At 45.9% G+C, this 15,642-nt stretch overlaps 2 protein-coding genes across 9 annotated transcripts in view; one reads left to right on the top strand and one right to left on the bottom strand.

Annotated features, from left to right (window-relative positions):
* The window catches only part of LOC124636319 (serine/threonine-protein kinase minibrain), a 112,680-nt gene that overhangs the window by 67,091 nt on the left and 29,947 nt on the right, over positions 1–15,642 (top strand). The gene's annotated exons all lie outside the window — the stretch shown is intronic.
* On the bottom strand, positions 2,601–11,215 carry LOC124636318. Of its 2 annotated transcripts, none has more exons than XR_006985119.1 (2): positions 2,861–11,215; positions 2,601–2,700 (listed from the first exon to the last, which is right to left on the bottom strand). XR_006985119.1 is itself a non-coding variant. In XM_047172358.1 (2 exons), exon 2 carries the CDS (start codon positions 9,892–9,894, stop codon positions 4,072–4,074), a length of 5,823 nt encoding a protein of 1,940 aa, XP_047028314.1. In that variant the 5' UTR covers positions 9,895–10,078; positions 10,239–11,215; the 3' UTR covers positions 2,818–4,071. The 2 variants fall into 2 exon arrangements, 1 of the variants encoding a protein (XP_047028314.1); XM_047172358.1 differs by lacking the exon at positions 2,601–2,700 and having other exon boundaries at positions 2,818–10,078; positions 10,239–11,215.

Raw genomic sequence — 15,642 nt, forward strand, 5'->3', positions numbered from 1 at the left:
GAGCTAGGAAGTGCGCATGATTTACAGCGCAATCAGTAATAACAAGTTAGCTCAGTACAGACCAGTGTACGTTACACATTATAAAAAAATATATTTGCAATATGCTATTTGAATTTCAAAACGTCATAATGAAGTTAGCGGTAAAGGTGGAACAATAAAAGTGCGCGCGCGCCTGCCCGAGCGGCTGGCGCCGCGACGCTCCAGTTGCCGCGTCTGCGCATCCAACTAGCAGACCAGATACGTGATTACACAGGAGTTACCACAAGCTTTTTGCATGCTAAGCCAGACACATTATTATGAAGTTGTTGTTATGACTGCCTTGCATATAGACGTGCAATTTCTTAGAATTTCAAATAAGAACTTGAGCTGTCCGTTGGAATAAATATCTCTCTTAGACAGCGTCGGTTATTTAAGAATACACCTGAGTCACCAGTATTCAGATCTTGAACAGTTGTTGCTATCTTTTCCATTTCAATTTTAAAACTAGTAAGAGGAACGAATTCTCGGAAAGTTAAGTCATCTCTGTTTAAAATACAATCTGTTCGCGTAATACTAGTTTTGTAGTCAAATAATTCTTAGCGATCGCTAGCAGTTCCCGTGAGTCATACTCTTTCTCTAAAAATACACCCCAAATTAGTTTAAAATAGAAGATCTCTCTGAACGCTTCTCACGCAAATCTAAATAAAGAATTATCAGTTTAACGCCTGCGCCACTCATGTTGTGTGCCTGATGACGGCAACTATTGGTTTTCGCTAATTTGTGTACCTGCGACTAGACAGTGAGTTACTGCCATGATGACCTACCTGAAAAACGTAAGACAATTAATGCAGATTTTTATTTAATCGTCCCTTACGCTTCATTTACTTCACTAACAGGTGCCTACGTTGTAAATAAACAGACTCCATTAAATTAGGTATGCAAAGAGTAACATGATTAATACTTTCATTCTGATGAACCTATAATTTGTTTCAAAATTTGTAACTTACTATTTATTTTAATATAAAAAATATGAATTCATAGTATGTAATAATTATTATTAGCTTCATAAATTAAAATGTAGAAGTACCACGAATACTAGTCTTACTGCTATAATATCCCGTCGTTAATTTAGTTGTGATGACCCTTTACAGCCGGATGAACCACCTGACGGACATTCTTAAACCAGCACAGAAAAACTAATAAACACGTGCTATTTATACTGAGACAAATGAACTCTCATGTGTTTACGTCTCTCATTTCTCGTAACAATATATTTTTGTTTCTCGTTGACCGCATTACAGATTTAATGGACTGGAGACTGGAAAAAACTGTAGCTGACAAAAATTGTTACAAACATCTTATGTAAATGTTCTCCGTCTTAACGCAATGCATCCCTCAATTAAATGAGCGGTTAACGCAAGAGTTTGCAATCTGCCAAGTTCCCACTTGTTAGTCGACTTCGTAAACAGTTGACACGATTTGTCGCGGCCAAGTTCCGACCCCCTTATGCACTTTTTTGGTGTTGAAACGCCACCAATGGAAACTTTCACATACCCTGACATTGCCGAATTGCATGTGGAGGTGACGTTGGTTGCATTTTAATAATTTATCATTACGGTTCAATCGCTAAATATGTTGCGGTCTAACAAAAACGTATATGAATTAATTTACGGTATACTTCAAACACAGACACTGCAGACTAATACCGAAGCTGGCTCGCAGTTTTCGGAATCGATCGTCGAAAACCCTCATCATCTTCGTATAATTTAGAATTAGACAAAGGTGCGCGCCGATTTCAAAGGCATTGTAAGATACGCGATGGGTCATAAAGAGGGCACAGGTCGGCTAGCGACCTTGCGGGTGTATTCTGAGCGGCCGCGAGAGCTATTTCGGCGCGTCGACATCGATCCAAGCCAGCTAACTGGAGCAGCCTCATTGGCACCTGAGATGCACCAAGCTACATCAACTATTGCGAGATGTCCCAACCACGTGAATCCTGCTGCTGCCAATGCTTCACCGCCCCCTCTCAATTTATCTTCTAACTGAAGCATTGCTGAGCTGACAATTCAATGTCAAGATCCAAAGGCACACTTTTAGACTACAAACATCAAGTTAGGATACAGCCTCTAGAGAATAGCGGTTTAAGTTTCAATTTTGCATGGTTTCGTGGTGTTAACTTACGATGTAATTGGCGTGAAACTTTAGTGCTCAGCGACAATGGAACACTCGCTTATTTTTGGCACGATCGTGGTATGAACCCGGTAACAGAGTGTCGCGGTGACATTTAATTATACTATTACGTACGTCAACAGTCTGGTCGCGGCTGGGGACGGTAATCATGACGTTTGCTCATACTCATGATCGAGCATGCTGAAATACGCAATGTATGTAAGTAAGTACAACAAAACAGTTTTGTTGCTAACCTAATATATGTAAGTACGTATGTGTTTAAACACGTCATTAAATAAACCGTACAGGTAACAGAAAGGTATAACAACAACTTTACGTTATTGTAATAACTTGTATGATTTTATACAGAACGTATCTCGGCTAGCGTAACAATTATAAAGTAATTTAATCGTTTAGTTGGTATCATACTTACTACTTACTTATGTTAGATTGTGTGCGGGACGGACGTAGCTCAGAAGCAGGTACTATGGGGTGGCTTCGAGACGTTGACGCCCCGTCGGTCGCTGGTTCTTGGACGTCTGGGCGAGTGGACTGTATTTACGATGTGGCGAGAAACAGGAATTTCAGAAACAAGAATACGTTTAGACGGGTTTTAGGCTCTCTGCTACTATAGGTTCAGGGATGCCGGTGAAATAATAAGTCTTCATATATTTTTCAGGAGTCTTGAAGGGACGAGCTTCGACGCACTTACCATACTACAATTACACTATTTACTTTTCACTATTTACTTGTTACACTATCAAAAATCTATACCGATGACTACGATTTGTACGGCGGCGCTTGCGCACCGAATGAGCTCGAAACTTTACCGTGACGAGCACCTCGATTTCTCGTCCCTCCGACCAACTCAGTTTTATTGACCTTTCAATTTAACAGCCGTATTACAAACAATTGGTACATGATATCATTACAGGACACATAGCGTCAGACGCCCCATGAAGTGCGCTACTGAACTATACCACACACACCCTGCATACCTTCAGGGCTGAAATACTATAACCGAATAACTATAAAAAACTATGTGAAATCGGCCCTTATGTGAAGATTATCTCGAGATAAAAAACAAACTATGGGGGGTATCTCGATACGAAAGGCAGTGTGTGTTAGGGCATTTCATGGGCTATCTGGCGATAGTAATCCTAACAATGTGACCTAAGCCCTAGTATTGTTAATTTGCATGTGAAATGAAAGTCAAAACACAGACATTATTTATTGCTCTATAACTTAAACTATTAACAATATTTCTATAAATTAAGTTATTTTGTATACAATGAGACCTAGGCTTTCAGTTAAACACTATTTCACTAATGAAAGTCTAGGATTTTTACTATCGAGAAATGTTTACATAGGTAATTCAGGCCTTAAACGGCAGAACTATTAGGTTTATTATACAAAATTATGTAGGTTAAGGTTACCGCTACAAGACTATTACAATTTGGTATCAAAAAACGCTATAATTTACAAATTAAATCACTATCAAAATCTGAACACAATTCTATAACAATTTAGAAGGAGGGTGCACGTGAAAAACATACCTTGGCGCGGCTCACGGCACTTTTTGCTCATTACCCTCATCACAAAATTGTTAGAGTATAAATAGTTACGCGCATACACGAACACTCAGGCATTATGATTTTGCACTCGCGGCGCACGGATGCGTCTGTCGCGAACATCTCTCCCGCCGTGCGGCAGAGCGTAGGCACTATCACTTTCACTTTCACTATCACTATTTAGTCTATTAAACGATGACACGATGACACGATGACACGATGTAGGGACTCGAAGCGTTGACCCGTAGCGATGACTCGTAGCTCTGGCTCGCAGCGATGCCGCATCTCCGGTGAGCGACGGCGCAGTGATAGCGCCAGGGCGCCGCGACGCCGGTGATGCCGCACTGCCCGGTTACTTAGGCAGCGGCACGAGTTTCTTCGTCGGACGCTTTAGTATGCCACCTGCGGTGCGCACGTCAGCGGTCCGAACTTCACCATCAGCGCCCGGGTAGACGGCCACGACCCGGCCTCGCGGCCAGGTGTTGCGAGGCAGGTTGCCGTCGGCGATGAGGACGGGGTCGCCCAGCTGCAGCGCGGGGCCGCGGGCGTGCGGCTCCCGCCGGTATTGGAGCTCGGGCAGGTACTCGCGCACCCAGCGGCGCCAGAACATGTCGGCGAGTATCTGGGCGCGCCGCCAGTGCTTCTTGCTGTCGATGTCTCGCTCGTCGAACGTGCCGGGGCTCGGCAGGCGTGCCGAGCCGCCCAGCAGGAAATGGTTCGGTGTGATGGACTCGTCGTCGTCGCCGCTCACAGATACGTGGGTGAGCGGCCGGCTGTTGACGACGTACTCGACCTCGCAGAGCAGCGTCGCGAGGACCTCCTCGCGTGGGTGGCGCTCGTGCAGCGTGGCGCCTAGCGCGGTCTTAACGCACCGCACTAAGCGCTCCCAGGCGCCTCCCATGAAAGGCGCGGAAGGCGTGATGAAGCGCCAGGCGATGCCGCGTCGGCTGGCCTCCTCCTGGCAGGCCTCACGCAGCTCACGGTCAGCACCGTGCATGTTGGTGCCGTTGTCGGAGTAGATTTCGGTGGGACAGCCGCGTCGCGCTGCGAACCTGCGCAGCGCCAACACAGCTGAGTCCGCGCTGAGGCTGTGCGCGATCTCGAGGTGAACTGCCCTCGTTGTGAGACACGTGAACAGCGCCACGTATCGCTTGTGATGCTGACGACCGACGGTGACTGACAGCGGGCCGAAATAATCAAGCCCGGTGTATGTGAACGGCCTGCGGTGATGAGCTAGGCGTGTCTTCGGGTGGTCGCCGGTTGCCGGCGTCGGCGCGCGCGCGCGACGTATGCGGCAGTGCAGGCAGCGCGCGATGACTTGCTTGACTGTCGGGCGCAGGCGCACAATCCAGTAGTGCTGTCTGACCTCATTCACGACGAGCTCGGTGCCGCTGTGTTGTAGACTACGGTGTGTCCAGTCTATATATAGCTGTGTAATGCGGTGATCGCCGTCTAACACAGGTGGACTCTTCACGCTTTTAGCGACTTTATCTACAGCAGCTATGCGGCTTCGCAGTACTATAACTCCGTCGTTTAGTTCTATGCGCAGCGGGTACAGCCGGCTACTACTTGCGACTGTTTTGTTGCTCTCGAGACTGGCTATTTCTTGTTTAAAGGCTTCCTGTTGCACCACATGAACTAACAGCTTCTCTGCTCTTTGAATGTATGTCGCGTCCAATATAATAAACTTGCGTGTGTATATTTGGGCGCGCGCAGCTTCGGCGGGCGCGCGGGGCGCTCGCACCGCTCTCGACCAATCAGGATCGTTTTCTTTGTTTTTCCTTGTTCGCTTGTAGAACGTTTTTTCTGTATGTTGTTTTCTACATAACGATATAAACTGTAGTACTCTGGCTGTGGCGCGCAGCAATCGCTCCCACCTTGAAAATCGAGCGGGGTCGGGAACGACGTCTATGAGGTTTGTTGCGCCTGCTTGTATGAGCGTGACTGTTTTTTCCTCGCCTGTCGGTTGACTGTCAGCTGGTGACTCGGTCGGCCATGTCGATGGGTCGTCGTAGAGGAACTTAGGGCCGCAGTACCACTCGTGGTCGGTATGAAAGTGCGTCGGGACGTCGCGAGTGGCGGCGTCGGCTATGTTGCTTTTTGTAGGCACCCAGCGCCACTCTTCGACTCTGCTATTTTCCTCTATGGCGGCCAAGCGATGTGCAACGAATGGCTTGTACGATCTGGCTCCTTTCCTTATCCATGTCAGAACGGTTCTGTTGTCACTCCAGTAGGTCACGGAGGCGGGCTTGACGTTGTGTTCATATATCACTGCGGCTGCGACGCGCGTACCCATCACCGCGGCTTGCAGCTCGAGGCGCGGTATTGACAGCAGCTTCAGCGGCGCCACCTTCGCCTTCGCCATGACGAGGCTGACGTGCACGTTGTTATCACGGGTCGTTGACCTCCAGTACACCGCTGTAGCGTAGGCCTTCTCACTGGCGTCGGTGAACACGTGTACTTGTATTTCTGTAGCCTCGCTGTACCCAGGATAACAGCGCGGTATGTTTACGTTCTTCAGCTGTTCGAGATGACTTATCCACGCCCTCCACTGGCTTGATAGTTCTTCATCGAGAGGTTGATCCCAGTCGACTCCCCGCCTCCAGGCTTCTTGCAGTATTTGTTTCGCCCTGATTGTTATAGGTGAGGCGAGGCCCAGCGGGTCATACAGCGACATAACTATCTTGAGCGCCTCTCTCTTGGTGGGCGTTTCCTTGTCGAGCAGGCCAGTAGGTAGGCGCGCGAGTTTTAAGTTGAAGCTCAGCTCGTCTGTGTGTGGCTTCCATATCACGCCGAGTACTTTCTCTGTGTTTTCTATATTTCCAAGATTAACAATCTGTGTTGTTTCTTGGCCCGGTACCAATTCACGCAGCACTTCTTCGCTGTTGGATACCCATTTCGTTAGGTCGAAGCGCGCTTTACTATGTATTTCTTGTACTATCTTGATTGTGCGCGTCGCCTCTTCTGTACTTCTGAAGCTATCCAGGTAATCGTCCATGTAATGATTCTTGACTATTGCTTCTACTGCTTCTGGATGTTCGTTCGCATGGCGTTTAGCATTCCAGTTCTTAGCGAATATTGCTGTACACGGTGAACTTGCTGCGCCGAATATTATTGACGTCATTCGGTACTCTTCCGGCGCCCCCTCCCGCCGCTCTCCTCGCCACAGATATCGGAGAGCGTCTCTGTCTTCTGGCTTTACTTTCACCTGCATAAACATTTCAGTGATATCTCCGGAGACGGCGACGCGGTGACGTCGGAATCGCATCATCACGCCGGGCAGTGACTGCAGCAAGTCCGGACCCGTGAGTAGGTAGTCGTTCAGTGACATCCCTCTTGTCTTCGCTGCTGCGTCGTGAACTATACGAAGCTTCTCCGGTTTCATAGGGTTGAAGACGTCGAAGTGCGGCAGGTACCACGTTCTTCCCGGTGTACGTTCAAGGGGCGCTTTCTCTGCGTAGCCCTTTTCTATTAGTGAATCCATCTGCGCCATATATCTAGTCTTCAGAGCAGGATTCTTGTCGAGTTTTTTCTCTATTGATACGAGTCTATTCATCGCAGTCGCGTAGCTGTCCGGCATCTGTATCTCGTCACTCCTCCATAGCAACGCAGTCTGAAGACGTCCATCTTCCAGCTGTACTATACTGCGTTGTAATATATCTTCCGCTCTCTTCTCCGGGTCAGAAGCTGGTCGGCACGGGTTGATGATGAGTGACTCGAGTGCGAAGTATTCACGAAGTTGCTTGTCTATGCTTTCCTCGGCGCTGTTCAGCTGATTGACGTAGTGCACCTGCTGTCCCAGAATCCTAGTGCGGGCACCGTGCAGCACCCAGCCCAAGGGAGTTAACGATGCTATCGGCTGATGCTGGGGCCCTCTTCTGATGTCTGTTGCTAGGAGCAGATGCCAGTTGTCTTGCCCGATGATAATCTTCGGCGTCCCTGCGTTGTACGTCAGCTGATCTGCCAGGTCGAACAGGTGCTTGCAGTCAGCGATGTCATCCTTGCTGATTGACTGCGGCGACAGGTGCAGGCGTGGTATGGTGCGCGCCCTGAAGGGTATCTTCTTCCTATGGCAGGTCGATAGCGTGAGGTCAACTCTCTTCGACGTGGGCGTGTCGATAGTCACGTCGCTGATGGCGCCTATCTTCATCGGCTCGACTGGTCCCTCTGCACCGATCATGTCTGCTAGCTCTTCGTCAATCAGTGACACGGTTGAGCCGTCATCCAGCAGTGCGTAGGTGCGCACTTCTCCCGCCGGTCCGGACAGTTGCACCGGAACGATTTTCAGGAACGCTTGATTTGTGTGGTTGCGTGAACTTGCGACTATTTCTTGTGCTTCTTGTGCGACTTCAGTAGTGCTCGCCTTCTTCTTGTAGTGAAGCAGATGATGGTGTGATGCTGTGCAGCCCTCGATTCCACATCTCTTCTTCTGACATCTGTGTCCGTGCTGACGATGGCGCAGGCAGCGGAAGCACAGGTTGTGCTGCTTGGCAAGTTCCCACTTCTTGTCCGCAGAAGCCTTCACGAACTTGTGGCAGTCTAGCGATCGGTGTCCATCCATCTCGCAGATGCGGCACTTCGATGCGGGCTTCTTGTCTATAGTGGTGTGTGTTCTCTGCGTCACACGTCTAAGTCCAGTAGCTTCACTGATGTTTTCAGGCGGTGCAAACGCGCTGCAGTAGCGAGCTTGTTCGGTGATGAAGTCGCTGAAGAGACCCAAGTCCGGCGTTGACTGGTACTTCTCAGTATATGTCTTGTACCACTGTACACGTAGCGAGTTCGGCAGCTTCTCTGTGAGGATGCGCATAAGCTCGGCGTTCATGAGGTAGTGTTCCTTTTTCAGCGCTCGCAGTGTGACGATGCCACTTCGTACACGGCTGGCGAAAGTGCAGATGTCCTTCGGTGCTTCTCCGCAGCGTGGCAGCCCGCGCAGTCTGTCTGTTTCCGCTTGCGCTATTGAGTCGGGGCGGCCAAACTGAAGCTCCAACTCCTTCATGATGTCATCTGGCCTGGCGTTGCCGATAAGCTCGGAACTAACTGTGTCAAGCGCTCTTCCTCGCAGGCTTCTTCTCAGCCTCGCCGTATTTTCCACATCGTTGAAATATGGTCGCGTTGTCTCATAGATGGCGCGGAACGATAGCCATTCTGTATGCAATCCACTAAAGTTCGGCAGCGTCATGATGACTTTCGATGCAGCAGGGTTGTGGTACACCGGTTTCTCTTCGCTTCTATTGCCGGCTAGCGATGCGATGGCGGAGGTGAGTTCCGTGATAAACGGACGGAGCCCTTCACCCCCTGCGGTATCTTCAACTGGTTTCTTCATTGATGAAAGGGCTTCAGTATCGATGGTCTTCGAGGGGGGGGGCTCTGGTTTGTCCAGGGTACCCGGCAGTCTATGTCCTCCCTCGGCGGCGGCGTCTCTTCCAGGAGCAGTACTTATTCCACGCAGGACCGGATTCACTATAACCGCGGAGGGGGGGGGCTCGGGCAGGTCCAGGGTATCTGGTGGTCTATGTCCTCCCTCAGCGGCGGCGTCCTGCGGGTCTGGTTCCGGAGCTTCCTCCAACCAGGAACGGATGTACTCTTCATTGGAATTTCTATCGTCCATATAATCGTCGTCCGATTCTTCCTCGGCCCTCTGAAGTGCTATTTGCGCTAGCTCCAACTTAATCTTCAATAAGTCTTCACGCGCATTTCTAATTTTTCTATTTGATGCCGTCGATCTGTGCGACGGTGCCTTAAGTTCGGTACGGGCGTCAACCCGGGTAGTCAACGGTACAGCTCGGTTGTATGTCTTGTCGCAAGCCTTCAGTGTTCCTCCTGAACTATATTCTTCAGCACTGGTTCCAGGCGGCCTCAGTGATGACGACGCTTCAGTCTGCATCAACGACGACGGCGCTGGTCGCTCTTCACCCCCTCGCGGGGTAGGGGGGCGCGGTCGGTCTTCACCCCCCCGCGGGGCAGGGGGGCAGGGCGGCGCCTCACTTCCCCTCACAGCTGCGGGGCAGGGTAGGTCTTCACCCCCCCTCGGGGGAGGGGGGGGCTGCTCACTCCCCTCGGTGGTGGTTGGAGAGAACGGCGGCTGGTCGTGCACGATGGGGGGTGTGCGGCGGCCCGGTCTGGCGTCGATGATCCAGGCTTGAGCGGCTCTTCCTTGCGATCTTGTCACAGGCATACTTGCTGTTTACAACTCTTCAGTATCTTCAGCTGAAGTTCCTGGCTCGCTTCCCAGGCGATCCGGGTCGCAAGGACCAAACAGATGTGCGGGACGGACGTAGCTCAGAAGCAGGTACTATGGGGTGGCTTCGAGACGTTGACGCCCCGTCGGTCGCTGGTTCTTGGACGTCTGGGCGAGTGGACTGTATTTACGATGTGGCGAGAAACAGGAATTTCAGAAACAAGAATACGTTTAGACGGGTTTTAGGCTCTCTGCTACTATAGGTTCAGGGATGCCGGTGAAATAATAAGTCTTCATATATTTTTCAGGAGTCTTGAAGGGACGAGCTTCGACGCACTTACCATACTACAATTACACTATTTACTTTTCACTATTTACTTGTTACACTATCAAAAATCTATACCGATGACTACGATTTGTACGGCGGCGCTTGCGCACCGAATGAGCTCGAAACTTTACCGTGACGAGCACCTCGATTTCTCGTCCCTCCGACCAACTCAGTTTTATTGACCTTTCAATTTAACAGCCGTATTACAAACAATTGGTACATGATATCATTACAGGACACATAGCGTCAGACGCCCCATGAAGTGCGCTACTGAACTATACCACACACACCCTGCATACCTTCAGGGCTGAAATACTATAACCGAATAACTATAAAAAACTATGTGAAATCGGCCCTTATGTGAAGATTATCTCGAGATAAAAAACAAACTATGGGGGGTATCTCGATACGAAAGGCAGTGTGTGTTAGGGCATTTCATGGGCTATCTGGCGATAGTAATCCTAACAATGTGACCTAAGCCCTAGTATTGTTAATTTGCATGTGAAATGAAAGTCAAAACACAGACATTATTTATTGCTCTATAACTTAAACTATTAACAATATTTCTATAAATTAAGTTATTTTGTATACAATGAGACCTAGGCTTTCAGTTAAACACTATTTCACTAATGAAAGTCTAGGATTTTTACTATCGAGAAATGTTTACATAGGTAATTCAGGCCTTAAACGGCAGAACTATTAGGTTTATTATACAAAATTATGTAGGTTAAGGTTACCGCTACAAGACTATTACAATTTGGTATCAAAAAACGCTATAATTTACAAATTAAATCACTATCAAAATCTGAACACAATTCTATAACAATTTAGAAGGAGGGTGCACGTGAAAAACATACCTTGGCGCGGCTCACGGCACTTTTTGCTCATTACCCTCATCACAAAATTGTTAGAGTATAAATAGTTACGCGCATACACGAACACTCAGGCATTATGATTTTGCACTCGCGGCGCACGGATGCGTCTGTCGCGAACAGATTGAATCAGTTTGAAATACTTCCAAGATTGTAATTTGATTAGTTTAAATATCATGAATAATCAGTACTGAAAATAAAAAATAAATACTTTCCCAGTCGCAGTTGTGAGTTATATTGCTCAAACATGTCTATAAGGCTCGATGCCTCAATGCACTTGATCGGTCAACGTTCCCAGTTTCCCAGTTTTAACCTCATCAGCGTAACTACGATAAGATAGTATGACATTGGCCAAAATTCTCTCGTTCACTTGAGTGGTTCGTTGGCTCAAGGTGACCGGCGGGTGCGTTGACATTCAGACGCCTTTATCAGAACAGGCGAGTTCACGACGCGCCTATGTTTATTAGCGGCCCGGTTGCCGACTGCTGCCGATACGATACCCCGCACACAATCATTAATAAATCACACGAAACGTCATTGCTATCGGCCCTAATCACAACAATCCAATTCCTAATAGCTCGGATTAATTAAATGCTTATCCTTCATTTGTTTCGCGTATTGCTGTCTTTTTTATTTTACAATCAAAGCAGATGTACAATGCAACTTGGCGACTTTCCGACTGTTATCATCACAATCGTTGTGTTATAAGCTGTTTATAAGTGGCACCTTAGACGCAAAGACGTCATAAGAATAATTTATCGTCATCGAGGACATTGCATAATATTTTGTGATAACATTATGCATGTTTAGTTAGCAACGGTTGAATATTAGCTATTTTCTATTTTAGTGCTCGGCTTGAAGGCCGGTTGCACTGTGGCATCCGTCACTACGGAATTCACCATCGTCTTGCCTGCAGCCAATCTGTCGGTTAATAGCTCGAATTGTACGGTGCACTGCAAACCGGTGGATTTATTGACCGATATAGCCTTCGCTCGATTACTCGCCAAAGGGTGGACGACCCCATTCGGGAAGACTTGGATGTCCGAATCTTGTTATGTACAAATAATTGATTCCGAACCTCATTGCCAAATCCGGAGCTTACTTGATCATGTTTAGATAATCTAATATGAAAAGTCCGGCCTAATTTGGCAGGTTCTTGTATTTTATGTGATTCTTTAAACAATATACCAAGTAGTTAGCTACCTTTTCCTGAATTCAATCGTTTGTGCTTTCCGAAGGCTTGTCGAAAACGTAGTTCGATTTCATGTCGTAAATCGCAGCTGTCTGCGCCTCAATTGCGAACTAACAGAGGCAATGATTGAGTGCAGCAAAGAACTCTATTAAACCCGAGATGGTATCTCAATGCTGTCACGTGATCGGATCGCCTGCGGCCTATACGAATCGCTGCACGATTCTGTATGCTCTTGGCATTCAGTCTCCATCGCTATTGCAAGTGGCAGTTTATTAGCAAAACAAATATAATAGCGTCTAGATATCATGAGAAATGTAAACAATAACTTTGTGTTTTGATACGGATTTCAAGTGTTTCACACGTGCAACAGTTAATAAAGATATCGTGAGTTGTGACATTTTATTGTTGTTTACGTTCGTGATAATTAATTGCATCCTTAAACCACGCTGTGGGAATATTCATTGACTTACTTCCATCAAAAGTCATCAAGTTCATGGAGTCGTGGTGGCCTAGTGGGCAAAGAACCAACCTCTCGAGTATGAGGGTGCGGGTTCGATTCCAGGTCAGGCAAGTACCAATGCAACTTTTCTAAGTTTGTATGTACTTTCTAAGTATATCTTAGACACCAATGACTGTGTTTCGGATGGCACGTTAAACTGTAGGTCCCGGCTGTCATTGAACATCCTTGGCAGTCGTTACGGGTAGTCAGAAGCCAGTAAGTCTGACACCAGTCTAACCTAGGGGTATTGGGTTGCCCGGGTAACTGGGTTGAGGAGGTCAGATAGGCAGTCGCTTCTTGTAAAGCACTGGTACTCAGCTGAATCCGGTTAGACTGGAAGCCGACCCCAACATAGTTTGGGAAAAAGGCTCGGAGGATGATACTTCCATCAAAACATGACTTGCTTTAACAACATTATTCAAAATCCCATTTCACTGGAGCATATTCGTTAAGCTTTTCATACTTTTTTCTCATACAAAAACACATTAATCATGGCAATAGCAACAAATCCCAATATGTTTACTTGACAACAACTCTCGGTTGTCTTCGTCAACACAGCCGGCGGGCGTCGGGCGGCGAATAAAGGAAATAATGGAAATTATTCGCCGCGTCGCGACCCGCGAACGGTTATCGATGGAGGCAATTTGCCGAATAAATGGCCCGGTAATGATTGGACCCCTCCAGGCTTTGGTAACCACTCTATGTGAGGTCTGTTTGCGTACTAACAGACTCCTTGCATTGTCCCGCTTCTGGCTCGTTTTCAAAACAATCAGGTGTTTTTACAAAAAAGTTAAAAGACATTTGACACGTGTTTAAAGATAATTTCTAAACAACATTTGCCTAAGCACGTGACGAACGTAGGTTTATGTTTTGTGTAGTAACACCATTATTGCCTATGTATCTAATAAAACGCCTTGGCTGTTCAATATTTTTGAATTTGAAGGGAGATATAAATTTTATTGCTGTTAACTGTAGGCTTATTAGCCTTAATAATTAACCGATTGTTAACTTTAAATCAAGGTTATCGACATTCTAAGAATTGTTAGATAAGTCTACGATGTATTTGATAACTGATTCATAGTTGAGGTTATTTCTTTTATAATTGAGATTTTAGTCACCGGATTGAAATTAAACTTAGTCGGTTCGTCTTTAGTAACTATGGAATAATATTTCTCAAATGAAACAGAACTATTAGGGTTACACGAACAAAAATATTGACTAATTAAAATCTTAAACGAAAACTAAAATCGATTAGGCAATTATTTGCAGACTGCAGTCACACAGTTGCGCAATTCTTTCGTAACATATTGTGTAACGCTCATAACAATACTGCCGTTGAGTAAAAGCTAGCCACAACGTTAGCATTTGTTTTTAAGTACTTATTTAAAACAATAATCGCTCTCGAATCACACGTGTAAACTATTATAGAATTAATATCGTCATTTTCCGCGTAGAGACTGCCGATAACCTGTTGCGATCATTAACTCTCGTGTCCACTCATCTATTCTACATAAAACCAGCTTAACAATTAAATTATTGATTAGAATAAACTCAGTAATTGAAGGTATGCATATAATATTACAAGGTGCAGTGTCCTCTAGTTTAAAGGGATTTTGGGATTGTCCGTTCCATCCGTTGGTAAGTTCTTAATTCCTAAAGTTTGCAATTTGCATCATTTATACCAAAATTGCGTAAAATTTATCAGTTTAAGCTATTTAAGTCAGTTCACGACCGTCTCACATAAGGGATTCAAGTTTTCAGCGGCTGCCAACTCGATTTATCCTTTACATAAAGTATTAATATTTCAACCGCAGAGAGTCAATGGTTTCTAAATAACGTTTCCGCATAGAGACAGGCAGGAAATTAATTTAATCCTTTAAATCTAAATCAATAACAAATAAAGTGATTAAGTAATTTAATAAACTGAGTGATATGATATGTTAATAAAAAAATGTTAATTACTGGTGCGTTTACTACACTTCGGTGTGATAGTCAGCCGGCGCCACGGCTAACGTGGCAAAATATTATCTTGCCGAACGTTTTGACGTTAATTATGGAGCACGCACGCGGCGTCACACTTCGCCCCCTGACCAGTCGACCACGTTTAATGTGCTTCCCTATTTGTATACTCCGATACCTTCACGCGATGTCACACCAACTAACTAATTTTTGATAGAGAAAATGGACATATCAAAATATCGAATCAATAAACAAAATTATTAAACAATCCTCCCGTGTAACCAAAATTCTAATTTCCAAAAGCAATTACCACAATTATTATAATAATGACAAGATACAAAGGCATGTGCATATAATCGGTACAACACAATGAAAATTGAATTCCGTTTAATCTGAAGCGGATGAAATGAAATTCTCTAAACAGCGTGCTCTATCTAGGAATGGTTGGGACGACGCGACGCCTCTCTTATGCATTTCCTTTATTTATGTACGTGTGTTTGCTCATACGAACGTATCTAACGTTTGTTTATGTACACCATTGGACAAAGAAAACCGCACGAGATTAGTGCATATGGACGCTGTTTGAATCTGTTGTGATTTTTCAGTTTAAATGCAATGCAAAGTCCATTGTGTGGCTTGGGAATGTGCCATAAATTCACAAATATTCTTCAGTCTGCTGTAGATATTTGATGTACAAGAAAATGCAAGGATTTTCGGTTGATAAGAAATTGGCGATAGTGTGTGATGGATGATTGACCAAAAGAATTGGGTCAGTTATGTTTATCGTTTATTCGTGATAATATATATTTGCAGTTTTTGTTATCTTTTCGAATGATCGTAATAAAAATATAAATTGGTACCTTATACAAGCTGTTGATTTGCATCCGTGCCATAT

The sequence above is a fragment of the Helicoverpa zea genome, chromosome 14 (assembly GCF_022581195.2).
Source record: "Helicoverpa zea isolate HzStark_Cry1AcR chromosome 14, ilHelZeax1.1, whole genome shotgun sequence".
NCBI lineage: Eukaryota > Metazoa > Arthropoda > Insecta > Lepidoptera > Noctuidae > Helicoverpa > Helicoverpa zea.